The sequence below is a fragment of the Hemitrygon akajei genome, chromosome 5 (genome assembly GCF_048418815.1).
Source record: "Hemitrygon akajei chromosome 5, sHemAka1.3, whole genome shotgun sequence".
NCBI lineage: Eukaryota > Metazoa > Chordata > Chondrichthyes > Myliobatiformes > Dasyatidae > Hemitrygon > Hemitrygon akajei.
In genome coordinates, this window is record NC_133128.1 from 41,299,012 (window position 1) to 41,325,562 (window position 26,551).

Genomic DNA, 26,551 nt, shown 5'->3' on the forward strand with positions numbered 1-26,551 from the left:
CATTATAGAGCCTTCCTGTCTGCTGCAGTGCTGTTTCTATATCATGCATTGATACAGCATGTGAGAATTCTCTGAACTGTGCATCTGTAGAAGGATGTGAGTATTGATGTGCATTGTCCAGCTCTCTTAAGCCTTCTTTGAAGGTAGAGGCATTGATAAGCTTTCCTGATTGTGTGGGATGTGTTCTTTGACAATGAAAAGTTGTGCAAGATGTATACTCCCAAGAATTTGAAACTACTCGCAGTTTCCACTGCTGCACAGCCAATGTAGAAACTGGTGTGAGTGGTACTAGTTCTGAAGTCCTGAAGCAAAGTTCTGGTAAATTATCAATGCAAACAAGGAAGCGGTAGGTGAGGGTGAGTCGAGGGTTGGAGTGTGCCGGTGTGAGGCAAAGTCGGAGCGAGGTTGAGACATGTTTGAGATGGAGACGAGTCGGAGTGAAGTCAAGGCATGTTTGAGATGGAGTCAGAGCAAGCCAATAAAGGAGAGGTAGATTCAGAGCCCATCCACCTAAGTTGAGAGTGAGGTTGGAACGATTTAAGGGCCAGGCCAATATGAAAAGGTCGGGTACAGGCCAGAATGTGGTGGCGGGGTCCAGGCCCTAGTGTGAGGAATGACCCAATGTTTAGACTATTTAAATGCCAGGCTGGATGGATTGAAAAGACAGGATGTCAGGACCAGAGGTGAAGCTCAGGCTGATTCTGCTCGCTGCTGCACAACATTTACTCCACTCTTTGAGGTGCTTAGTTTTAAAATGGTTGCCAAGAAAGATGGAACTGGTGCACAGGATTAAGTCCAGAACTGGGGCAGGGCCAACTTTGAGAGCATTAGGCTGGATCTAGCTAGGGTTCACTGCATGACTCTTTAAAAACAGAGGAACTGTTGGCAAGTGGCAGGATTTTAAAAAGATCATATCACGAATCCAGGGTCCACATGTTCCTCTTAGGGTGAATGGTGGATAGACTAAGTTCACTGAACCCTGGCTGATGAAAGATTTTGAGACTGGTCAGGAAATAAAAGGAAGTGTATATCGCTTTTAGATAGCTGGGTACAAATGAATCCTTTGAATATTTAAAAAAAAAGTTTTAAGTGGGCAAAAAGAGGATGTGACAGGCAGGGTTAATAGTAATCCCAAGAGATTCTTAAATCATGTTAACAGTAAAAGACTGACTAGGAGAGAATACTCAGAACCCACTTTAATGCTGAGGATGTGTTCCTTGGGAGGTGGAGTACTATGTAAATCAGTGTTAAGCGGGGTTATTATAACATTACGTAAATGGACATGTGTGCCAGATTTTAAAAAAATCAAACCAGAGATACATGATATTTTATGTATACACAGTAATTCACGGAGTAACAAACACATGAATAAGCCTAACCTGTACATCAGTGGAGCAGCAACACATCGCAGCAGCAGCGGAGGGAAGTGGGTGATGGTTATCTTACAGAAGGGACCAGGATGTGGGTCCTCCTCAAACTCTGGAAGCTTCTTCAAGTAGGCGCGGAGATTTGACTGCCTTTTCTTAAGTTTCCTCTCACAAAGCAGGAAATCATGTCGAGAACACCTCTTTGTCTTATTGCTTCACTCCCATTCAGGGTCATTATTGATAAAATGGTCCACGAGTTGTGTGATTGTGGTGATGCTAATGCAGAGGAATTTTGTGGTGAAGTTTCTTGCTGGTGTCGCCTCTTCTCCGTCCATGTCCTCAGATTCACCCAGGATGTGTTACTCTGCCAAATCTCGAAGCTCTTCGTTATTAAAGTTCTTGCTGTCTGCACTAGTGGCTTCACCAGAGATATGTATGCTATGAAGGTTATTGCTCTGTTTAGATCCATCAAACCAACCTGTGCTGGCTGTGTATGTTACCAACATATCTTGTTCTTGAATATGATTGAAGATGCTTCTTGCCTTTTCCATTATTATCAGTTGGTTTAGGGGCATGTTTCATTGTTTGGTCATTCACCTTTATATTTAGTCTATTTTCCATTTTTTTCCCAAATAAATGGCTCCCTGAATGAGTCACCTTCATTGATAACTTTGAGATCATTGTTGCAGAAGCTTTCATCTTGTCAGCATTTTGTTTTATAATTGTTATGATTGTCGATGTAGCCAATTTCAGAGAGGCACCAACATCAATCTGACTGACCAGCTTCCAAACGCTGTATCACTTTGCAGTTTCACATCTATGCTAATGCTTTCCCTAGACATCCTGAATGTACCCTCACTGGTAGTTGCAGGCTGTTTTCCAGACATCATTGGTGAAGAAAATGGAATAATTTGGCAAGGGAGTAAGACATTTACGCTCACGGGAGAGGCAGAGCATTAACTAATATGTGAGTGGCTCAGAGCGTATGCAAAGCTGATCAAATGTTTACTGTAATGGCAGCCACTCTTGAAAAGTTTTGAGTGTTGTTTAGAATGAATTTTGTCATTTTTTAAAAATTCAAAAAAGAATTGAATAACTATTATTGAATCAGTACTATGTGGGATCTGAGTGTGTTAAATACCATCGGGGCTGCTTAAGTGTGGAGCTGCAAGAGATGGCCAAATTTTTTTATGTTTATTTCTTCTTGGTATTTACCAAGGAGAATACCATGGATACTAAAGAATTGAGGCTGATAAGTGAAAGGGTCTTGGAAATTATGCATATTATAAGGAAGGAGGTATTTGAAGTCTTGAAGTGCAATGAGGTGGACAAATCTCCAAGACCCAAGTGCACCTCTCCCACTCCCACAGATCTTATGGAAGTTCAGGGAAATTATGGATGCCATTGTATAGTTATTTGCTTCATCGTCAGCAACAGCTAAAGTTCAAAAGACTGGAGAGTGGCTAATGCTGTTCCATTGATCAAAAAGACCAGCAAAGAAAACCCAAGGAACTAGAGGCCCATGAGCCTGACTTCACTTGTATGGAAATTACTGAGGGGATTCTGAGCAATGAGATCTGCCATCAGTTGGATAGACATGGTCTGATAAAGAATAGTCAGCATGGTTTTGATGGTGGGAGGTCATATCTGATGATTCTCATGAGGTTTTTTTTAAAGAGGTGCCTAAGGGGATTCTGGCTTCTGCCCCTTCCTTTCCAGTCCCGATAAAGGGTCTTGGCCTGAAATGTCAACTGGTTTCCATAGGTGCTGTCTGACCTGAGTTCCCCCAGCAATTTGTGTTGTTCTGAATGAAGATAGGGCAGTGGATATTATCTATATGAGCTTGAGTAGGGCTTTTAACAAGGTTCTGCACGAGGAGCTGATTTGGATGACTGGGTTGCGTGGGCTTCAGAATTGAGTCAATAGGAAATAGTGATAATTGAAAGTTGATTTTCTGACAAGGTCTGTGACTAGTGGAGTGCTAGTCTTATTCTTTAATTATGTAAATAATTTGGATGTGAATATACATGGCACGATTACCAATTTTGCTGATGATACGAAATTTGGGTCTTGTTCATTATGAAGCAGATAACAATGAATCCCAAAAAGATTTTGATCATTTAGAGAGATGGGCTTTGGAATGGCAAATAGATTTCAGTTTGGATGAGTGTGAGGTGCTGCATTTCGGATATCAATATTCCGGTAAGATGGTGGAGCATTCAATTGAAACAGCTTCTATGGAGTCAACGAAAGATGTTATTCTTTTTAAACATTTTTTATAATCTCAAAACCCTGCTGGGTATTAAGAATTTAAAGTACTGTAGGTCTACCCCATCAGTGAGTTGCTCATTGTTCATCAACTGAAGGAGCTGGACTTGGTGTAGATCATGTTGCCTGCGACAGAAAGGTGGTGTGCAGTCTAACAATGAGTGATTGTCTTGGTCACTTGTGATTGCAAGACCTTGTTGGACCTTATTAATGTGAAATGCTACAAGTCCGATTCGCTGATTTATTGGCAATGGCAAGGGAGCCATGTGGCCTCGGTTGGAGCGAAGACTAGGCCTCAAGCTGCATTTTCACCTGTTTTCAGCTGCCCAGGAGAGAGTGTCAGAGTCAGTGTGCTCCACCAGAGGCATGTGGCGCAGCTTCCAAACTGGAGGTGGTGCTGCCTCCAAGTGTTCACTTGGCAGAAGACAAGCTGTATTGTGTTCAACTGCAGACTGCTGCAACATTCATGGGCTCGGGATCTTGGACCATTTTTTTCTGCAACTATATTTTACAAATACCTTTTATGTGCTAGCTATCCTATATGTACCTTGTGCTACTTGACTATTGGTACTGTGTTTTGCACCCTGACCCCGGAGTAACACTGTATCCATAGATGGTTAAATGACAATTAAACTTGAATTTGAACAACCAGTGTAGGGTTTGTACAGTGATTAGAAGAGTGTTGTGGAACAGAGGCACACTTTGCGCATGTGGACAGAGTGGTGAAAAATCTAGTCTTCACTCAGAGCATCAAATTTATGAGTAGGAACATTATGTTGCAGTTACATAGACATCGGTGAGGCTGCAGTTGGAGCACTGTGTACAGTTTTGGTCTTCCTGTTATAGGAAAGACATGGTCAAGCTGGGGAAGGCAAGAAGAGATTTACAAGGATGCTGCCTGATTGAGGAGACTTTGTAGAAGTTTAGAAAATCATTTGAGGGATATGGTTAAAGTCATGGTCTTACGCCAGGATTGGAAGTCCTAAACTAGAGGTCACTGATGCAGGATAGGAGACCTGAGAGGTAACTCCTTTACATAGGAATGAGCTGCTAGTGGAGTTGGTTTTTATAAAGGAATTAATACATTTTTGATCAAAAAGTTTGGGTATAAATTTTTATTATAACTGCATTAATTAATAACTGAGGAGTAATCTGAGGTTATAATTTACTGTCAGTATCCATGATCTTAGTCATGATAGAAAATGCCATGGAATCGTTAGACATTTGGTCTCCAGTGTACCTAATAGGGAGTGTATATTTATAAGAACACTTGTACATTATAAGAACACTAAGTAGGAGTAGAAGTAGGCCACTAGCACTGCCCCTCCCAAGCCTACCCTGGCATTCAACATTGTAGGAGCGGTGCATCGGTTCTCTATCTGCGTTGTGTTGTGTTACGCATTTATTATTGTAACTAGTCACGTGTGAGGGCGTGGTAAAAGCGAAGGGAATAAGTTGTGTATGTGTGCTTTGTTCATGGCACTTTGTGGCTGTGGATGTTGTAGCTTTTGTTGACTGCTCAATTATGCTTTTGGGTACGCTTAATTTTCATCGCTTCTAGATCGTATGTTTGCTAATAAAGGATTATATGCATATATTTGACTTTGGAACAATCGTTATTGGAGCTGAGGGTGTGTCATACAAGAATGACAAATCCATGTGGGTCACCAACAGCAGCAATTGATTTGGTTAGAATTGGCTGCTATAAACATGATCACGGCATATCTGCTGGAATCAACTCCACCATAGTGTCAGTTCCTTGTCTTCAATTCTCGAACCTTTAAAATATTTATCTCTCTATGTTGAATGCTTGTGGTGCAGAGAATGCCAGAGAACTCCTTTGTGAAAGGGATTTGCATTTTCTAGAGTTTTTACATGTCTTGTGGCTAGTTTACAGCAGATGATATTTACTCTTCCTTGCTACGTACATGGAATATGTTGCTGTATTATACCTTTTAAAGATTGGTCCTATACATGTCCTCCTGAGCTTACAAGGGCTAGACATACAAAAACAAGCAAATAAATAAATAAATAGATAGATAACTTCTTGTGACGATTCCACCCTTTGTGAGGGTACTCTCAAGTTGGAGGAGTAGCACCTCATATTCTTTCTGGATACCCGCCATCCTAATGGCATGACCATCAATTTCTCTATCTTCAGGTAATCTTCATTCCTCCCCCCCGCCCTATTCCCTCTTCTTCCACTTCCCACTCTAGCTCCCCTCTTACCTCTTCTCACCTGCCTTTCATCTCCCTCAATGCCCCCCTTCCCTTTCTCCCATGGTCCGGTCTCCTGTCAGATTCCTCCTTTGGCCCTTTACCTTTTCCACCTATCACATCCCAGCTTCTCCCTCCCCACTTCCACTTACCTTCCCCCTCACTTAGCTTCACCTATCACCTAGTTTCTTTCCCGTTTCCAGTCCAGATGAAGGTTCTTGGCCCAAGATATCGACTGTTTAATAGTTCCCATAAATGTCGCCTGACTCGCTGAGCTCCACCAACATCTTGTATGTGTTACTCTGGATTTCTAGCATCTGCAGAATCTCGTGTGTTTAGTTGTATTTTCTAGTTTTCTCCACCCTTGTTGCTACTTCTCTTGCACGTAGGCCCATTAATTATTTTTGCTATTAACCTACGCTAAGGTGTAATTTATAGTGACCAATTAACCTGTATGTCTTTAGGATGTGGATGGAAACTGGAGCATCTACACGATGCCCATAGAGGAATGGACAGAACATGCAAACATTGCACTTTCAGCACCCAAGGTCAGGATCATATCAGGGCCTGTGGAACTGAAGTCCAGCAGCTGACATGGGGAATTGTCCCAGTGGCACAGCATCAATCTGCCTGCAGTTAATGTCAATGCATAATTTGCAGAGTAAAGCATATCTTTTATTTAGAATATTTAATACTGTACTACCAAATATTGCTGCATACAACATCAATTCTGAGTTTTCCCTGCTTTGTATAAGATGCTTTCAAATTGCTTTAATTGTTTTCTCAATATTAAGTCAGCTGCATCTGGACACACAATGCTGGAGGAACTCAGGAATAAACTTGATGTGGGCCCAGACCCTTTATCCACCCTGTGTTTTGTGTATGTTGCACAGGATTTCCTGTATCTAAAATCTTTTGTGTTTGGCATAAACACAAAATACGTACAAAAGTTCAAAATTCAACAGTAATAAATGGCATTTGGAACATTGCCACTGATACTACAGTCACTTTACTACATTACAGTTGACTTGTAAAAGCAGTACACACAATGCAAAGATATTTCACCCACAACCTTTTTAATATATGATAGAAAAACCATTTAAAAAATTACATTATATTGTCAATATAAAAGTTTCATTCTTGCTTACTGTTACAGAATATCAGATTATTATTTCAGTGCTGGTAAGTAAGTCAAACTAATAATGTTTTTTAGAAGGCACTAATGTAGACAGAGCACAAACAGTAATAGAAATAGCACTTCAGTCAAAATATATCCTAAATTATTTCATAGTTGAGATAACAACTTTTCTTTTCAGCTTCATACGACACTCCTTATAACCATGTATAACCTTATGACTGAAGTCTAACCTAGTCATTCCAATGAAATTACAGTCGCATTCATGAAATGTAATACTTTGAGCATAGTCAAGCCATTTCAACAGTACAGCTCCAAGACTTGTAACTCCCTAAGGTTTTGTGCTCTTTTCCTCTGCCGTGCTAAAATTTATTAAAAGTAATTGACAATTACCTAGGTTATAACAAAATTGATATTTATAATGATCTGTATAGTATTATGTGACCATTACAGTTTGGTAATTAAAAGGATCATTTTAATAAAGAAATAATCCAAATCAATAATACCACTAGTTAAGAAAACAAATTAACACACATTTTATCTTGACATTTACTTTGTTAGTACTGCAGGGAGAATATTCATCAGCAATTTCAGAATGATTCTTTTAGCCTTTACCCCAGCAATTCCATATTTCCCTTCACATTTCTTTTTCATTAAAGTATTTATCGAGACTTCTTTTGACACAATTGTTGAATCTGTTTCTGGGTCTGCTTAAAAGTCCTTTACCTTCAATCTAGCCTTGATTTCTTTGGTTAATTTGAATTTGTGGCTTGAGATTTTTCACCCATGTGCTAAGGTTCTCTACATTTATTGAACACATTTGCTGCTCTACTTTTAAAGCATTTCTTTGCTGTGCTTTACAAACTCTCATACAGAGAAACAATTTCTATTACAATGAAACTTAAAAGCCAACATGTCTTTGATGCAGTTTTTCCTGTTACATGCTATTTTTACATCATGTGTAAAAATATTCATCAGATCACATCTGTATAATTCTTAAAAAGGAAAGTACTTAATTTTAAATGAAATGCCTATGTGTCATAATAAAAATGGAACTTGGAGCCAGCATGTTCAAGAACATACCATACTCTGAAGCAATACTTAAGAAGCTGACAGAAAATCCTGTACAAAAGGCACTTTAAAAATTATTTTCATCTATATAAATGTAATACACTTATTATTAAAATGATACAATCTCATAACTCAATTTGTAATTTCAAGCCCCTATAATTTCACCCATTGAACTAAAGATAACTGAAGAATAGCCTCTGTATCTACACTTCATAATTCTCTGGCATATATTTCGGTTTGTTGGGAGGTGCCAATGGAGCTCTTGTAGAAGAATGTGGAGAACTCCTGTCCTCATGTTCATTCCGGTCATCATCATGGTAAGCTCCTCGATAATCATTTCTTTTGGAATCTCGCTCTGATAGCTCCTCTTCCTCATCGTGCTGTGGATCGCTATAAAAACAGAAAAGTCACAGTAAGAAATGTGCAGAATGTGAAAAGCTTGTTCACTAAGTTATTTATATTGGCAAACTTCACATCTGGAGTGGAAAGGTCCTTTTTTCAGGTGATAGCATCGATACTTGGATTGAAAGTATGTTCTCCTTTTTTGCTAATGCATCTACCATTTCCCGTCTTGGTAAATCATAGGTCAGTTTAAAGGCTGAATCAGTTGGTCTCCTCTGCAACAATGAACCAGTAAAGGGCTCCAGAAGAATATTAAAAGCCTTTCAGTAACTTGAAGTTCTGAAGCTTGCCTTTCCAATTGACTGCTGTGAGCTCCTGCTAGAAGCAAAACAATTAACTAATTCATCCTAAACTGGTGCAGATGAGAAAGCTACAGCAAAATAAAAGAATGAAACTATACAAAACCAAAGTGGATTTATTTTTCTTAAAGCATGGGGTAAAATGAGTAAAGCTGCCATCAAACCACTCACGTCACTGACCCATGCATAAAGAATGTAGATAAAAGAGCAAATTTATTATATTATATATGTGACATATATGTCACCCTAAACTACTTTGAGGTTCATTTTCTTGCATGTATTTACATGAAAATAAAATACAATTGAATTTATGAAAGCTACATAAAGATTGACAAATAGCCATTGTGCAAATAAGAAAATAAATAATACTAAGAACATGAGTTGTAGAGTCCTTGAAACTGAGTCTGCAGGTTGTGGAATTAGTTCAGAGTTGAGGTGAGTGAAGTTTTCCATGCTGGCTCAGGAGCCAGATAGTTGTACAGTAATAACTTCCTGAAACTGGTGGCATGGGACTGAATGCTCCTGTACCTCCCGCCCAATGATAGTAGTGCTTTTTGCTACTACCTTCACTCTGTAGAAGGACCTGAGTATGGATGTGCAAACTTTAGCGCTCTTCAATCTTCTCAGAAAATAGAGGCTTTGGTAAGCTTTCTTGAAGGTGTATCTTCTGTCACTATAAGATGTGTGTATTGTGCTCTCCCATGAGTTTGAAAATGCTTATGGTTTTCACTGCTGTGCCACCAATGTAAAGGGGGGGGGGGGGGTTGTGAGCATTGCAAGTTCCCCTGAAGTTGACAACCATCTCCTTAGCCTTGTTGACATTGGACATTGAGCAAGAGGTTATTTGCTTTGCACCGGGCCTTGAGCTCTTTCACCTCTTCTCTTTAGGCCAGCTCATTGTTGGTGATGAGCCCAGCCACTGTCGTGTCATCAGCAGACTTGGCGATGTGATTGCTGGGTGTTTTGCCATGCAGTCATGTGTGAGCTCAGCACACAATCTCAGGGGGTGGGGGTGGAAACAGCACTTGTGATGAGATGATGGGGAGGGAGGAGTTGTTGTGCATCTTGTCTATGAGGTCTGTTTGTTAGGAAGTCCAACACCGAGCTTCACAGTGATGTATTTAGACCGAGCAGGATTTTGTTCACCAACGTCTGTGGGACAATAGTCTTCAAAATTCAAAGCAAGTGTTTTATCGAAATACATGTGTATCACTATATACAACCCTGAGATTAATTCTCTTCCCGGCAATAAATTCAATAAGTGTGAAGTTATACCCTCTGGTTCAAGAGCCTGATGCTTGAGAGGTAATAAGTTACTGAGGTTCCTGTACCCTCTTTCTGATGGCAGCAGTGAGAAGACAGTATGATCGGTGGTGGGGAGTCCCTGATGCAGCAATAGCACTCCATGTAGATGTGGTCAATGGAGGGGTGGGCTTTACCTAAGCTGGAATGGGCTGTATCCACTATGTAGGATTTTCTGCTCGAGGGCATTGGGTTTTCCATACCAGGCTGCGATGCAACCAATCGATATACTCTCTACGAAACACCAATAGAAGTTCGTCAAAGTTTTAAATGTCATACTGAATCTTCGCAAACATCTTAAGAAAGTAGAGGCACTGTCATTCTTTCTTTGTAATTGCACTTACAAGGACGGTCCCAGGACAGATCCTCCGAATGATAACAGAGGAATTTAAAGTTGCTGACCCTCACCACCACTGATTTTCCCCCCAATGAAGATTTGCCATGGACTTCTGGATTCCTCCTCTTGAAGTCAATGAACAACTGTTTGGTCTTGCTGACATTGAGTAAGAGGCTGTTGTGTCGCCACTCATCCAGATTTTCAATCTCCCTCCTATATGCTGACTTGGCCTGCAACAGTGGTGTCATTAGGAAACAAATATGGCATTGGAGCTGTTCTTAGTCACACAGTCATAAGTGTAATGTGAATAGAGCAGGGGACTTAGCACAGCCTTGTGGTGCACCTGTGCTGATTGAGGTTGTGGAGGTGATCTTGTTACCAATTTGAACTGACTGGAGTCTACAAGTTAGGAAATCCAGAATCCAATTGCACAAGGAAGTATTGAGGTTTTGGAGCTTATTGATTAGTTTTGAAGAAATGGTATTAATTGATGATGCCATCTGATGTATGCAACTTTGCTGTCCAGATATTTCAGGGTGGAGTGAAGAGCCAGTGAAATGGCATCTGCTGTGGACCTGTTGTGCTGGTAGGCAAATTGGAGTGGATCCAAGGTGCTTCTCATGCCAGAACTGATGTGTTTCATCACCAACCGCTCAAAATGTTGTCACTGTGGATGCAAGTGCTACTGGATATTAGTCATTGAGGAGGTTACCCCATTCTTCTTAACACACCGGTATAATAGAAGCAGATGGGTGCCTCAGACTGCCAAAGCAAGAGGTTAAAGACCTCAATGAACACTCCAGGCAGTTGATCAGCACAGGTCTTTAGAACTTGTCCAGGTACCTCAAATGGGCCGGATGTTTTCTGAGGGTTTACCTTACTGAAGGATGCTCTTACATCAGCCTCAGACTGAGATCATAGGATCATTGGGGGCTGTGGGAGTTTCTGATGGTTTCTCCATGTGTTGACAGTCAAAGCATGCATAGAAGGCATTGAGCTCATCTGGAAGTGAAGCCCTGTTGTCACCTCTGGCATTTGATTTCACTTTGTAAGAGGTGGTAGTTTTCAAGCCCTGCCACCGTTGTCGAGCATCTTTCATTGATTTATCTGGAACTGCCACTTCACCTATAAAATGGCTTTCCAGGTATCATACCTGGATCTCTTGTAACTTCCTAGGTCCCCAGACCTAAATGCCTCTGATCTGACCCTCAGCAGATTATAGATCTTATAGTTCATCCAGGTTTCTGACATGGTATATATCGATTTCTAGAGGGCTTTGATACACACAGTAAGTTGTTTAGAGAGACAAAACATTCTGCGGCTGCTGGAAATCTGGAGTAATACATGCAAAATGTTGGATGAACTCGGGTCGGGCAGCATCTATGGAGGAAAAGAAATAATTGACGTTTCAGGCCAAGAACCTTCATCAGGAATTTGTCTAACCAGGTTAGAGCACTAGAGCTTGTGAAATGGGGATTGGGGGTTCAGTACTAGCTTACAAGACCAAATGTAGTATTTCTAAATTTGCTGACGGTATTGTAAATTGGGTGGAATTGTGAGTATGGAGAAAGTTGTAAAGAAACTTCAAAGGAAGTTATTGTGCACATAACAGAAAGGTGGAGTTTTCGTCAAATGGCGATGAAGATTGAGTAATGTTGATAAAACAGACCTTTGTGTATTTGTACACAAGCTGCCAATTTACAAATGCAGCAAGTAATTGAAAGGAAGATGTAATAAAGACCAACTTAACACTATTTGAATACGGGAATATTGAAATGGTGCAGATCTTTGTTGAGACTGCACTTGGAGTATTGTGTATCTTTTTGATTTCTTTCCTTAAGGGCTGGACAGAGTAGATGTTTCCTGAAAGAAGGTCTAGGATGGGATCACAGTTTCAGAGTTAAGGGTATGCTACTTAGGACAAAGATAAGGAAAATATCTTCACGTAGAGCATAGTTTGTAAGTAAATTTTTGCAATTTTCTACTCTCAAGATCTCTGGAGGCCTTCATTCAAAACAATGAACAATATATTTCAGGTTGTGATCTCTGTCAATCTCCAGTGATGCTGAGTTGGATCAGTTAAGATCTCAATGAAGGATGGAGCAGTTTGAAGGGTCAAATGGCCAAGTTCTGCTCCTATTTCTCAGGTTCTTATGTAGCAGTATGCTATAGGTGTGAGCATGTCCTATCTTCTGCAGGAAAATCCTGATACTCTAGAAGTATATTTTGCCCATTAAACATGTTAAATGCACAATTTGGCACACAACTGATAATGCCTGACAAAAAATCCAAGTGAAAATCAATGCTGTAACACCATAGGCTGAATCCTTCTATAGGGAATTTCAGATTTGACCCCAGAAGTCAAACCAGGACCAAAGAATGCAAGTTGTATAGTTCATTGAAAGCACTATCACAGGTAGACGGGATGGTGAAAACACGTTCAGCACACTGACCTGTTTCTTGTGTCTTAACAAAGCCATTCAAAGAAAGCAGAGAAACTAACTGCACCTTCCACAGGCCATAGAATTTTTTGTACAAGTTGCTTGTTGCAATACCCTGAAATTAATTTCTGGAGAATACAAAACAAAACCTGGAGCTTTTGGCCAATCTGAAAGAAGCCATGCTCATGCTCTCCTTTTTACACAAATGAAAAAGAAATTATATATTCAATTTATGCAAGATTTGCAATACAAAGTCTTACATCCTAGTTCCGCCATTCAAATAAAGTTTGAAAATTTCAAAGTAAACTTATTGTCAAAGTATGTACATGTTACTATATACTACCTTGAGATGAATCTTCTTGGAGGCATTTGCAGAAAAAAATACAAAAGAACTTTATGAAAAACTATACAGTATACAGAAATGATACTGAAAACATAAGCTGTAAAGAGCCCTTGAAGGCGAGTCTGTAAGTTGCAGGATCAGTTCAGAGAAGAGATAAATGAACTTATCCACAAGCAGTCCAGGAGCCTGATGGTTTGTAGGGTAATAACTTCCAGAAGCTAGTAGAGTAGGACCCAAGTCTTCTATACGTTCTGCCAGATGATGTTAGCAGGAAGAGATCATGGCCTGCATGATGGGGCTTTGATGATGGATTCTCCTTTCTGCAGCAGTGCTCCATGTAAGTGTACTCACTGGTGAGCTTTGCCTGTGATACACTGGGCTATGTCCACATTCTGTAGGTTTTTTTCCATTCTTGGGCATTGGTGTTTCCATATCAGGTCATCATGCAGCCAGTGAATAAACTCTCCACTGCATCTATAGAAGTTGTTAAAGTTTTTGCTGACATGCTAAATCTAAGCAAACCACTAACAAAGTAGAGGTGCTTTAGTGCCTTCTTTGTGATAACACTAATGTCCTGGTCCCAGGATGGATCCTCTGATATGATCATGCCAAGGAATTTAAAGCTACTGACCGCTAAACATGAAGAATATAAACAACAGTGACATCTGCCTGTCCAGGAAGATATTCAAATTTCCATTGCATTTATTATAAAGAATATTATATTGCCAGTATTCAATAGTACTTACTCCATTTCATAATTTTCAGGCATTTTGTCTTCATTACGGCAACAACAACAATAAACAATAATACCAAGGATAATCAGGCCAGCAACTGCACCCCCAATAATTCCACCATAAAATCCAATCTTCATTGATGCTAAAAATTAGAAGTAAAACATTATCAATTAAATACACTATAGCTTCAGCGAAGGCTTGTCAAAGTAACATTGCTTGGCTAACTTGAATCTCTTTTCAAGGATGTACCAAGGAGGCTCAGTAAAAGTACTGCACTTGATGAAGTGCACATGGATTAATAGATCAACAATGTAGAATCCCAATGGATAAAGGAAAGTGGCGATGGACTTAAAAAAATGGTTCAGTCAACACAGCAAAGGTAAAGGTTGATGTGAGGATTGGAGGACGATGAGTATGGTTCAGTATCAGCTTCCTTAGTGTTTGTGGTTTAAAGCAAACAAGTCAGGCAAATGTAGGCCATGATCAAGTAGTCTGAACGTGATACCAAAAGTGGTAATGTGGTCAAGAGAAAAAGGGAATAAACATTAGATGGTATGTGTGGAGGATCTTGGAGTGTATGTCTAGCGTAACACTACTGCAGCACCAGTGACCCAGGTTTACGTTCCACGTCTGTCCGTGAGGAGTTTGTATGTTCTCCCCATGACTACATGAGTTTCCTCCAGGTGCTCCACCCACATTTCAAAGACGTACGGGTTAGTAGATTAAATGGTCACATGGGTGTAATTGGGTGGCATGGGATTGTTGGCCTGGAAGGGCCTGTTACTATGCTGTTTCTCTAAATAAAATAATAAACAAAAATTTTAAAAATCCCTTGGATTAAAGCAACAGTTAGGATATTTGGCGTTGTTGATAAAAGAGAAGGGACAGAGTTGGATAGCACATAGACAGGTCCTCTGGCCCACCTAATTTATGCCAATCTCTCTGCCCCATGCAGCCCATTTTCCTCCAATAAGTCATAGAAGAGTACCACACCAAAACAGGCCTTTTGTCCCATCGAGTCTGTGCTGAACCATTTACACTGCCTAGTCTCATTGACCTGCAACTGGACCATAATAACTATCCATATCCTACTATCCAGCTATCTATCCAAACTTCTCTTAAACGTTGAAATCGAACTCGCATGCACCACTTACACTGGCAGCTCGTTCCACACCCTCACGACCTCTAAGTAAAGAAGTTTACCCTCATTTTCGTCTTAAACTTTTCACCTTTCACCCTTAACCCATGACCTCTAGTTGTAGTCCCACACAACCTCAGTGGTAAAAAGGCTGCTTGCAATAAACCTATCTATATTCCTCATAATCTTGTATACTTCTATCAAATCTCTTTTCAGGTTTTTATATTCCAAGGAATAACATCCTAAAATATTCAGTCTTTCCTTATAACTCAGGTCCTCCATCCTGACAATATCCCTGTAAAATTTCCCAGTTACCTTTCAAACTTATTTACATTTTTCCTGTAGTAGGGAACCAAAACTGCACACAACACTCCAAATGAGGCCTCACCAATATCTTTCACAACTTCAAAAGAATATCAAGTCTCCTGTACTCGGCACCTTGATTTATGAAAGCCCATGTGCCAGAAGCTTTCTTTATGACCCATTCTATCTGTGACACCACTTTCGGTGAATTATGGGCCTGTATTCCCAGATCCCTTTGTTCTACCACACTCCTCACTGTGCAAGACCTACCCTGGTTGGTCCTACTGAAGTGCAACTGCTCACACTTGTCTGCATTAAATTGCATCTGCCATTTGTCCGCCCATTGTTCCAGCTGGTCCAGATCCTGCTGCAACCTCTGATAGTCTTCCTTGCTGTCTACTACACCTACAATCTTGGTGTCATCCACAAATTTGCTAATCCAGCTAACATTATCATCCAGACCCTTGATGTAGATGACAAACAACAGACCCAGCACCAATCCCTATGGTACTCTGCTATTCAAAGGCCTCTAGTCAGAGAGGCAATCGTCTACTACCACTCCCTGGGTTCTCCCACAAAACCAATGTCTAATTCAATTTACTACCTTATCTTGAATGCCAAGCGACTGAACCTTCCTGACTAACCTCCCATGTGAGACCTTGTCAAATGCCTTGTTAAAATCCATGTGGACAACATTCACTGCCTTGCTTTCATTGATTTTCCTGGTAAATTCCTCAAAAAAACTCCACAAGATTGGTTAGACATGACCTACCACGCAAAAAGCAATGCTGGCTATCTCTAATCAGTCCCTGTCTATCCAAATACACATATATCTGTTCCCTTAGAATATCTTCCAATAACTTGCCTACTACTGATGTCAGGCTGATCGACCTATAATTTTCTGATTTATTTTTAGAGCCTTTCTTAAACAGCGGAATAATGGTGGCTATCCTCCAATATCTCTCCTTTCACTATGGATGATTAAATATCTCTGTTAGAACCCCTGCAGTTTCCGCACTTGCTTCCCACAGGGTCCGAGGGAACACCTTGTCAGGCCCTGGGGATTTATCTACCCTGATTTGCCTCAGGGTAGCAAACACCTCCTCCTCTACAATCTGTAAAGGATCCATGAAGTTGATGCCACTTTGCCTCACTTCCATAGACTCTGTCTCCCGAGTAAATACAAAGATCTCCTCAATCTCCTTTGACTTCACACATGGATTATCATTCAGATCTTCCTTTAGGATTCTCCTTCACATTGTTTGCTTGGGCAACCTCATGCCTTCTTTTAGCCTTCTTGATTCCCTTCTTAAGTGTTCTCTTGTATTTCATATATTCCATAAACACCTCATTTGTTCCTACTTGACTAAACCTGTGTCAGCTGGGAGGTGAATGACTGTTTAACATAGAAAATAATTGGTAGTAGGATTAAAAGGCATCTGGAATTTACTGCCAACAAGGATGATGGAGGTGGGAACCTTCAGGGTATTTTAAAAAATGCCTGGCTGAGCCATTGAGGAGCTGGGACAAATAAAGACTAAGGAATGACCACTGGGACCAACTAAAGTCATAGTTGGGGTGAATGGCTGCCTTAGATGTCAACCATTCAATGGTTGGTTCATCCCAGTAGCTTTGTAGAAATAAAAAATAAAATAAAAAATCTTGAAAATAAAAGAACTATACTTAACCTTGCATAATAAAATGTTCAAGCCAAATGTAGAACAAATAAAATTAAACATACTTACTTCAGTCAGATACTTACGTGGCATTACTGCTAAGGTTATATTGCAGGTTGCTTCTCTGATTTTATTTTTTGAAGTACAAATGAAGAAACCTGATGATGTGGCTGAAATATTTTTTAGAACTAAGCCATCTGTTTCTGAGGAATAAAATAAATACTTTTAAAATACGTAATTTATTAAAGTTAAGTACTTATCCCTCAATCATTCCGTTTCCTCCAATTATGTGAATTTGCTGTCCATCTGACCATGAGTCTCTTAAAATAAATCTGTGCTTAAAAATTAAAAGGCAAGTACACTTTCAAACAGTTCACTTGTTAAAATTATTAAATGCAACACACAATTAAATTATCAGATTGTCTTAGTTCATTTTCAGTTATTGCTGAATTCATATTCATAATTTGTAGTTTAACAACTGCTCACTTTTGGAGCTGAGCCAAATCTCAATTGTATTGATTTAACAACACCAAGCTGTTTTGCGTATATACATACAGGAGCTTTGTTTAAGGATATTCTAGATCACTATCTGATTTTGCTGATGAATGGCAGTTTTTACAGAGTAAACTGCAACTAATTGTTAGCAGAAAATAAAGAAAACTGACTGTAATTTCAGGTTTCATTTGGCCTCAAAGTGGAAGTACTATTTCTTCATGTTAAACAATTCATTTTCTGGGTATAGAGGTATGTGCCTCTACTATTAAAAAAGTTTTAGAAGACAGCCAAGCCAGTTTTTCTACCAATTTACCAATGCCTAGGGCTTGAAGTGTAAATAGCAGAAATGAAGGAACCCATCGGTTCAGGAAACTAAAATGCAGCCAAGTTGAACTGATGTTATCTGTGAGCTCATTATTACTCAGAATGATTACTCTCAGTATGTTGGTAATGAAAAAAAAATCACAAATTCTGGTAAGGACAGAAGCAACATCTGTCAATTAGTCTGAATATATCCCACTTTTGATGAATGTTTACAAGTGCTACTAACCCTGGACGGATGTTTGAGGCAACTGCCTTAACTGACTCTGTGGACTGTAGCTCTTCCAAGAGTAAACTGGTTTTGGTGATCCTTCCTTGGAGTGACAGGTCAGTTTAACAGTTTGTCCATATTCAGCTGTTCCGTCTATTGAACAAACTGGTGGCGATGGTGGTACTGCAAATCAAAGTCAGTAGGAGTCATTAAATTTCCCTTTTCAGAGGAATGAGGTCATGACAGTGTTAATATTCATGCAGGATCATGGGAATTTGAAATTGCTGTCAATTTTCTGTGGAACAATATAGAACAGTTTACATTTTTACTGTGCCTTTAATGTAGTAAACTGTCCCAACTTGTTTCACAAGTGTTCCCAAACAAATTTTGACGCAAAGCTTATATGTTACAGTAGGATAGGTGATAAAGAGAAGGGAGGGAGGGAGAGATGAAAAGGCTGAGAGACCAGGACAGAAAAACATGGGGATTGAGTACTTTCTCTGGTTCAATCAGCTACAGACATAACTGCCGATGACTGAGGCTGGAATGGTGATGCACAATGCAAGGAATACACATTTCTTGGAGTCTGGAAAGGCTGGCTGATGTTACAGACATAGGGAATGCCAATGCCAAAGACTTGTTTAAATATCATCTATTTGCAAATTTTACTGTCTTATCACTGCAGTATCTGCAATGGACATTTTTGCAGCATTTTCATATTTTTGTACTTATAACACTGGACAACAAAGATTTTGCTTCCTGAATACCTTTAGGTGTATATTATGAATTTTGGGCTACTGATCATGAAAATCACCATGAGATTTCCCTATCACACACCATTTTTTGAAATCACTTGTGTTTATTATTTCAATTCATAATTCAGATCATTAAAATGTTGCCTACAATGTAAGCTGGAAAGTTTCCTATCTTGTCCAGGCATGCTTAGGCGGCACGGCTGCTGCATGGCAGGACAGGTTTTGGTAATAATTATTGGGTTCAGGACTGTAAGGATGGAATTTGCTATCACCAGGCACAAAAATTTCTATGAAGGATTTTGATATTTGAGACAGGTGATTCCCAGAATAACTGATGCCGAGATTAAGGAAAGCATTTGTGTTGGTCCACAAATCAAACAGGTCGTCAATGACAGGCAATTTGAAGAATTTCTAGTGGGACCGAAGAAAATCACATGGAAGGCATTCAAGGAAGTTGTTGAAATTTTTCTCGGCATCTACAGAGCACCAAACTACATGCGGCTGATTGAAAGTATGCTTCAAGCATATAAAACCATGAAATGCAACCTGTCACTAAAGACTCATTTTCTGCATTCCCGTTTAGACTTCTTCCCTGCAAATCCTGGTGCTGTTAGTGACGAGCATGGTGAAAGATTTCACCAGGACATTGCAGTCATGGAGAAAAGATACCAGGGCAACTGGAATCCTTCAATACTGGTGAATTACTGTTGGACACTTAAGCAAGAAGCCTCAGACACTGAGTACAAATGAAAATCATTAACAAAATATTTTTAACTTAGTTGAACTATTGCAAAGCATCAGTACCATTATGCAATTAAACACATTATATTCAATAAAAGTTAATTTGTTGTTTCTCCAAATCCCTACGTGATACAAGTATTCTGAAATTATATTTGTGTTCATCTTCAAGCAGTCTATCATAAACAAAAAAAATTCTGAGGAAGCAACACTTCTGAAAAAATTTGTTGTCCAGTGTAATTTGTATTTGAAAGGATTACAAAGTAGCCAGCATTTTGCTGTGTATATTTCAGATAATTTTAAATGTTCATGATTAACTATTGGAAGGAAACTTGCTGGTTTCGAGGGTAGCAGAAAGACAGAAAACATTATTTAGAATTTTATTCAGTTTTTAAAATAATTATGGTTTACTCACAAGTATTACACTAATAAAAACACACAATATCTGAAGACAGAAAGTATTAATTAACACAGCAGGGCTTTGATTATATCGAGGTAAAGTTTTAACTTTTATTATTCTATGACTGAAAATCTTCCTAGTTCCATTAATAACTTCAAAAAGCTGAAAATGTTTGTACTGCATATGATTTGCATAAATGATTATGGTAATATAGTTAAATCACTGGACCATCAGACAGAAGTACAAGTTTGAACCCCTGCATTCAGGTGGGAATTGATGTGAGAGAGACCAGATTATAGTGAAATAAGTGGGCAAATGAGGCTTAGCTTCATGGGCCGAATAGCCTCTGACATCATAAGAAATATGAGATATGGCAGCTAGAGAATTTGCAGTCAAGTAATTAATCTTTTATTTAAAAATGTGTACTTAGTGAAATTATTTGTCATGAAAATTCACTTTGGTTCCTAATGTCTTCAAGGGAAAGAAATTGGCAATACCTTCCTGGAACAGCTGTGGAAAATTTAGATACACCAATGACATTTGACTCTTAATTCCTTCCCTGGTAGTAAAGGTTGTAAATTGCATGCTGTGTACCAGAAATAAGTAGTTACAAATGGCATTCTCCAGTAGGCTCATTGCCTGGAGATACAGGCCAGACAGTGAATTGCACACCTGTGTTACCTCATGATAATGCATCAGTTACAAGCATCATCCATTTCTAGCTCAGGGATTTCTGAAAGTTGCCATTGAAGACAACAACAATGCACGACTAGCTCGGAAACATATGACTTGCCAACCAAGAATCCACAGAATGGGACAAAATGGGTGTTATTAAAAAGGAAGAGCAAATTACGTAACAGTGCTTCAAACAATCTAGATTCTGCTCGTGAAAGGCTGTCCATTTTGTGGTGTTGCAACTGTCTAAGTTGCTGTCAAGTGAGATGTGACATGCAGAGTCTAACTAGACACATTTTCCGATCCTTGCAGTTTAGCTGCACACAAGGTCACAAAACAGCATTTTTGAAACATAAAAATCATCCAGCAATAATGATTCTCATTCTGAATTTAAAGATCTTCAGCACACTGAGCAAAATTACCTTAAAAAAAGTGCCAACAACATCAGTGACAAACGGCAACCTATATTTCAGAACATAATCTTGACATGTTATTTTAAAAGAACATTAAAAGTGTACAACCTAAAGCTAGTACTGTCACATTAATACATAGCAAACTGAACTTTGAATAGAAATTTTCTTAAATACCCTTACCCAAAACAGTCACATCTATTGTCACTTTCCGGTTGCCTTCCAAGTCATGAGGTGTTTTAACTTCAGTCACATAGGTGCCACTGTCAGCCACTTGGACCTTCTTGATAATGATTGAACAATCATCTGTCTCAACATTCCCTGTAAAATTTGTTCTGCCCGTATACAGCTTTCCAATGCTGTACATTCCACCGGAGAAGTATTGGACCACATCAATCTTAAAGAGAAGCACAGTGCAACTTAGAATTGGTAATGTTCTGCAAATTATTCCTAAAGTGGCAAATGCAGGATACTTGCCATCATTTCAAACTGTAAGGCTTGCTTCCCCCCCGCTTCAATATCTTTTTAGTTCTCTCCCTTCGGCAACTGAAGATTACCAATTATTCTATCACAGTAACACATGGGGATCTCATCCTGTACTAACACAATCTCCTAACAGGTTTTTTCCTTAAACACAGGTCACAGTTTCAGGGTGAAATTAATAGGCTGGATCATGCTGACCAGGGGCTGGTAGTACTCAAGCTGCCAGTGACCTCCTGCTCAAAGTAGAAGGTGCTGGTGTGTTGGAACTCCTACTCCACCGCAGGACTCAATCCAAAGGCAAGCTCAAATGTCCTGAGCGTAGGAGCATCAGAACCAGAGTTAATGTAGATAGATAGATAGATACTTTATTCATCCCCATGGGGAAATTCAACTTTTTTTCCAATGTCCCATACACTTATTAATTAATAATTAATTATATAGCATTAATAATAGCTTTTAAAAAGTTCTTAAGTAGTTTACTTAAATACATTGAGTCCTAACCCCGGCACTTTAACATATCTTACTCCTGGTGGTTGAATTGTAAAGCCGAATGGCATTGGGGAGTATTGATCTCTTCATCCTTTCTGAGGAGCATTGCATCGATAGTAACCTGTCACTGAAACTGCTTCTCTGTCTCTGGATGGTGCTATGTAGAGGATGTTCAGGGTTTTCCATAATTGACCGTAGCGTACTCAGCGCCCTTCGCTCTGCTACCGATGTTATACTCTCCAGTACTTTGCCCACGACAGAGCCTGCCTTCCTTACCAGCTTATTAAGACATGAGGCGTCCCTCTTCTTAATGCTGCCTCCCCAACACGCCACCACAAAAAAGAGGGCGCTCTCCACAACTGACCTATAGAACATCTTCAGCATCTCACTACAAACATTGAATGACGCCAACCTTCTAAGGAAGTACAGTCGACTCTGTGCCTTCCTGCACAAGGCATCTGTGTTGGCAGTCCAGTCTAGCTTCTCGTCTAACTGTACTCCCAGATACTTGTAGGTCTTAACCTGCTCCACACATTCTCCATTAATGATCACTGGCTCCATATGAGGCCTAGATCTCCTAAAGTCCACCACCATCTCCTTGGTCTTGGTGATATTGAGACAGGCAGATGTCGTGAAATTTGTTAACTTCACGGCAGCAATACAATGCAGTACATGATTAATACAGAGGAAAAACTGAATTATGGTAATTTTAAATGTGTCTATCAAATAGTTAAATTAAAATAACTTGTGCAAAAATAACATTAAAAAGTAGTGAGGTAGTGTTCATGGGTTCAATGTCCACATCGAAATCAGATGGCAGAGGTGAAGAAGCTGTTCCTGAATCACTGAGTGTGTGCCTTCAGGCTTCTGTACCTCCTTCCTGATGGTAACAGTGAGAAGAGGGCATCTCCTGGGTGGGTGGGGATCCTTATTCTTAATTTCAACATGCTATTATGTTTTGATTAATTTATAGTAATTGCAATGTATGTATTCTTTCATTTTGAAATAATTATGAATTAACTACATCTGCTTGAACTGCTTTTTAAACATCTCAGATAATCAGACACTTAAAAACAATTTAAAAGGCTTTTTGACAACAGCTACTCATCAAAAGGCATTCAACATCTTTTGGACGTGGATAACGTACTTGCCACTCAAAAATGGCCCTACCTCTTGGGGTGTCAGACTGGCCTCCGTGTGTATTGGCCCCCCAGAGTCTCAAATGGAAGGAGCAGTGATGGGAGAACAGCAGGGTAGTGAGTATATACACAGTGAGCACAATCTGGCCCATGTTTGTGTACAGTTTGAATACAAAATATAAAGCCTTTGGAACATAACAGACTGCTTATACAAAATAAATACAACCAGGAAAATCCATAACAATTAAAAGCAATTGATACGAGGATTAATTAAAGCTAATTATAGAATAGTTTGTACTTAAAAGCATTCATGCCTTATGAACACAAATAAAGACAAAATAAACATTTGGAAGAATGTGAAATGGTTGATTGTAGTTGAAAGAGAATCATAGCAGCATAGGTCAAATATTTCAGTCAAATTTATTTTTTTTATTTTGGAGATACAGCATGGTAACAGGCCCTTACAGCGCAATGAGCCTGCTCCACCCCTTTGCACCCATGTGACCACTTAACCTGTAGAACTTTGCATTGTGGGAAGAAACCACAGCAGAACAGCGTTCCCACAAGCACACAAGAAACATATAAGATTGCAGTAAACATGCAGTCACACAATATCTAATGTATATACATATATATATCCCAAGTCCCTGAGTATCTTCAAGAACCCCAATATCCTGTAAATTGATTGTGCATGGCTGTTGTCAGTAAGAAGAAGCAGTTCTCAGCAACCCACAGATGAATGTACGAGAGTATGCACGCAATCCAGCTTGTCTTCCACCAAGCAAACACTGGAGAGCAGCACCTACTGGAGGGGTCAGTACCAACCAAACAGCACTGTGCCATCTCCTCTCCTGGGTTGCTGCAACGGGCATGCCTGTGGCTTGAGGCCTACAGCCGAGGTCACGTTGCTCTCCTGCTGTCTGTCTCACCAATAAACATGAGAAGTGGACTTGTAATATCTTACATTACCAATACCCAACAGGGTTTTGCCATCACAAGAGAAATGCTTACACCACAAGCATTGTTGAGAATTCTGACAAAGCAGAGCAGATGTTCCTGTTCGCCACACATACGGGAAGCTTTCACTATGGAGCTACTGGAAGGGCAGCAGGAGAGGGTCCTAGAGCAAGGAAGAGGGCTCCTAATGGAGAAGCGACCCACCCAGAGGCAATAGTCATTAAGTTCTGCCGCCTACTGAGGACAGAGATACAGTCTCAAATTGCTCAGACTGTGGCAATGAAGATCCCAGTACCCTGAGCTTCCAGATCATTTTCGGCAGTGGCAGAAACAAACAGCTTTTCCTTCAGGAGAGGGGAATTCACCTTGTTAAGTAGATAGCAACAGCCAGCACAGACCCATGATTTGGACAGATAATGGGCTTTCTGATGGTTCAGGAAGTGGCAGACAACAAATATCTCCATGTGTACTCAATAGAGAAACCCCAACATATTCATAGACAGGGAAGGTTATCACTTTCTGCGTGCAATTTATGCCGGTTCCCTAAGGTTGGCATAGCCGGTGTGGTAATGGGGACAAGCTCCCACTACTTGTTAAATGCTCCCAGTGGCATGCGTCTCAAATAGTCTCCGGCAACCAAGTTCAGCTCCTGGCCTTCATGTGTGGCTTAGCTACTAAGTCTGGTGGAACTGTTTCTAATAACAGGAGAAAGGGCAAAGGTGGGTTACGGGCACCTTAAGACCAGTCCCTTTAGGCACACGGGGCTTGTCAGCCATGGTTGGCAGCTTATCTAGGAAAAAGAAAACTCTAATCTCAAACCTCTGCTTGCCTTCTGGCTACACCCATTCATGAGCAAGGCTTCAGGAGTAAATCCCGAGGAAAAATCCGGAGCTGGAGTCCCTAAGGCAGTCCTACATTGAGTTCAGTGCTGACTGGCAACTCCTGTGACGCTGCTGGTGCCAAACTGTTATCGGTCTCTGCTGTTCGCTTGGATTCATCAGCTGCGTGGAGGGGGGAGCCTGCTGTATGGGCAACAGCTTGCTCCTCATATCCTGCTGCCTGGCTTGTGTATCTCAATATCCACAGATCACCCCTACCAACGGGTGGCCTCAATTTATGCCTGAGAGGGTCAAGGCCATGCAGTTAGGATAACCAATTTGCCAACTTCATTCAGCCGCCATGCTGGACTAATGGTTGAGTTCTGTGGTGCAGGGATTATCATTCTGCTGTCTGCCTCCTGTAAAAACTGATGAGTCCATGGACAGTAGGAGGCATGGAGCTACGAGGATCAGAGTGTGAACCAAGGATTGACAGTGGGGCAAGGGTATGAGGGCAGATGAACATAACTTCCTCAAACCATATGCTCAGAACCTACCATGCACATACACCACAGACCACCAGAGTTAACCATGACTTGTATTATTGTTGTATTTGTAAATGGTAAGTGAATGCATTTCAATGCTCTAATGTGGCATCCATTGTAATTTAGTGCACTTCTTGTTTGCATATGGAATGCATAGATGCATACAGTACTGTGCAGAAGTCCCAGGCACATGTGGAAAAAGTTCTGTAAAACGAAGATGCTTTCAATAATAATGAAATGAAAAGTTTCTAAATATCAAAAAATTACTTTACAGAACAGTAAACAGTAATAAAAACCGAAGATCAATATTTGGTGTCACCACCCTTTGCTTTTAAAACTGCATCAATTCTCTTCGGTACATTTTCTCGTGCCTTTTTATAAGACTCGGCTGTTAGGTTATTCCAAGCATCTTGGAGAACTTGCCACAGTTCTTCTGCATGTTTTGGCTGTATCGCTTGCATCTGTCTCTCCAGATAATCCCAGACAGCCTCGATGCTGTTGAGAACAGGGCTCTGTGGAGGCCATAAAGAATCTAGGGTGCCTGGACTTTTACACAGTACTGTATTACAACATAGTCCGACTTCTGTTGTCCATGCTTGTAGTGAAACCTTGTGCCTTCCTAGACTTAGTCGGGAAAATAAACTGACTATAACCTAGGGTGAAGGGCATTTGAATTAGAGTTTGAGTTGAGTAGTTAGAATAATGGTTAATTCAAAGAAAAATCTGGAAGTCACGAGAGACTGTAGGTGCTGTTATCTGGAGCAAAAAATTAAACAGCCCTAGAAACTCTCCTGTAGAGGGAAAGGAATTGACAGTGTTTCAGAAACACAAGAGATTCTGCAGATGCTGGAAATCCAAAGCAACATGCACAAAAAATGCTGCAGGAACTCAGCAGGTCGGGCAGCGTCTTTTCAGGCTGAGACCCTTCATCAGAACTGGAAAGGAAGGGGAAGGTACCAGAATAAAAAGGTGGGGGAGGGTAAGGAGGACAAGGTGATAGAAGATGCCAGATGGGTGAGGGAAGGGAGATGAAGTAACAAGCTGGGAGCTGATAGGTGGAAAAAGCAAAAGGCTGGAAAAGG

General features: G+C 40.2%; 1 protein-coding gene across 2 annotated transcripts in view; it reads right to left on the reverse strand.

Annotated features, from left to right (window-relative positions):
• Positions 1 to 6,911: 6,911 nt before the first annotated feature.
• The window catches only part of LOC140727679 (cell surface A33 antigen-like), a 28,741-nt gene continuing 9,101 nt past the window's right edge, over positions 6,912 to 26,551 (reverse strand). For both annotated transcript variants that reach the window (XM_073045322.1, XM_073045323.1), the window contains exons 3-7: positions 21,222 to 21,435; positions 18,079 to 18,243; positions 17,120 to 17,236; positions 13,929 to 14,058; positions 6,912 to 8,448 (exon numbers count right to left, since the gene is read on the reverse strand). In XM_073045322.1, coding sequence (XP_072901423.1) covers positions 8,262 to 8,448; positions 13,929 to 14,058; positions 17,120 to 17,236; positions 18,079 to 18,243; positions 21,222 to 21,435 — 813 coding nt within the window. In that variant the 3' untranslated portion in view covers positions 6,912 to 8,261. The remainder of the gene's footprint in view (positions 8,449 to 13,928; positions 14,059 to 17,119; positions 17,237 to 18,078; positions 18,244 to 21,221; positions 21,436 to 26,551) is intronic.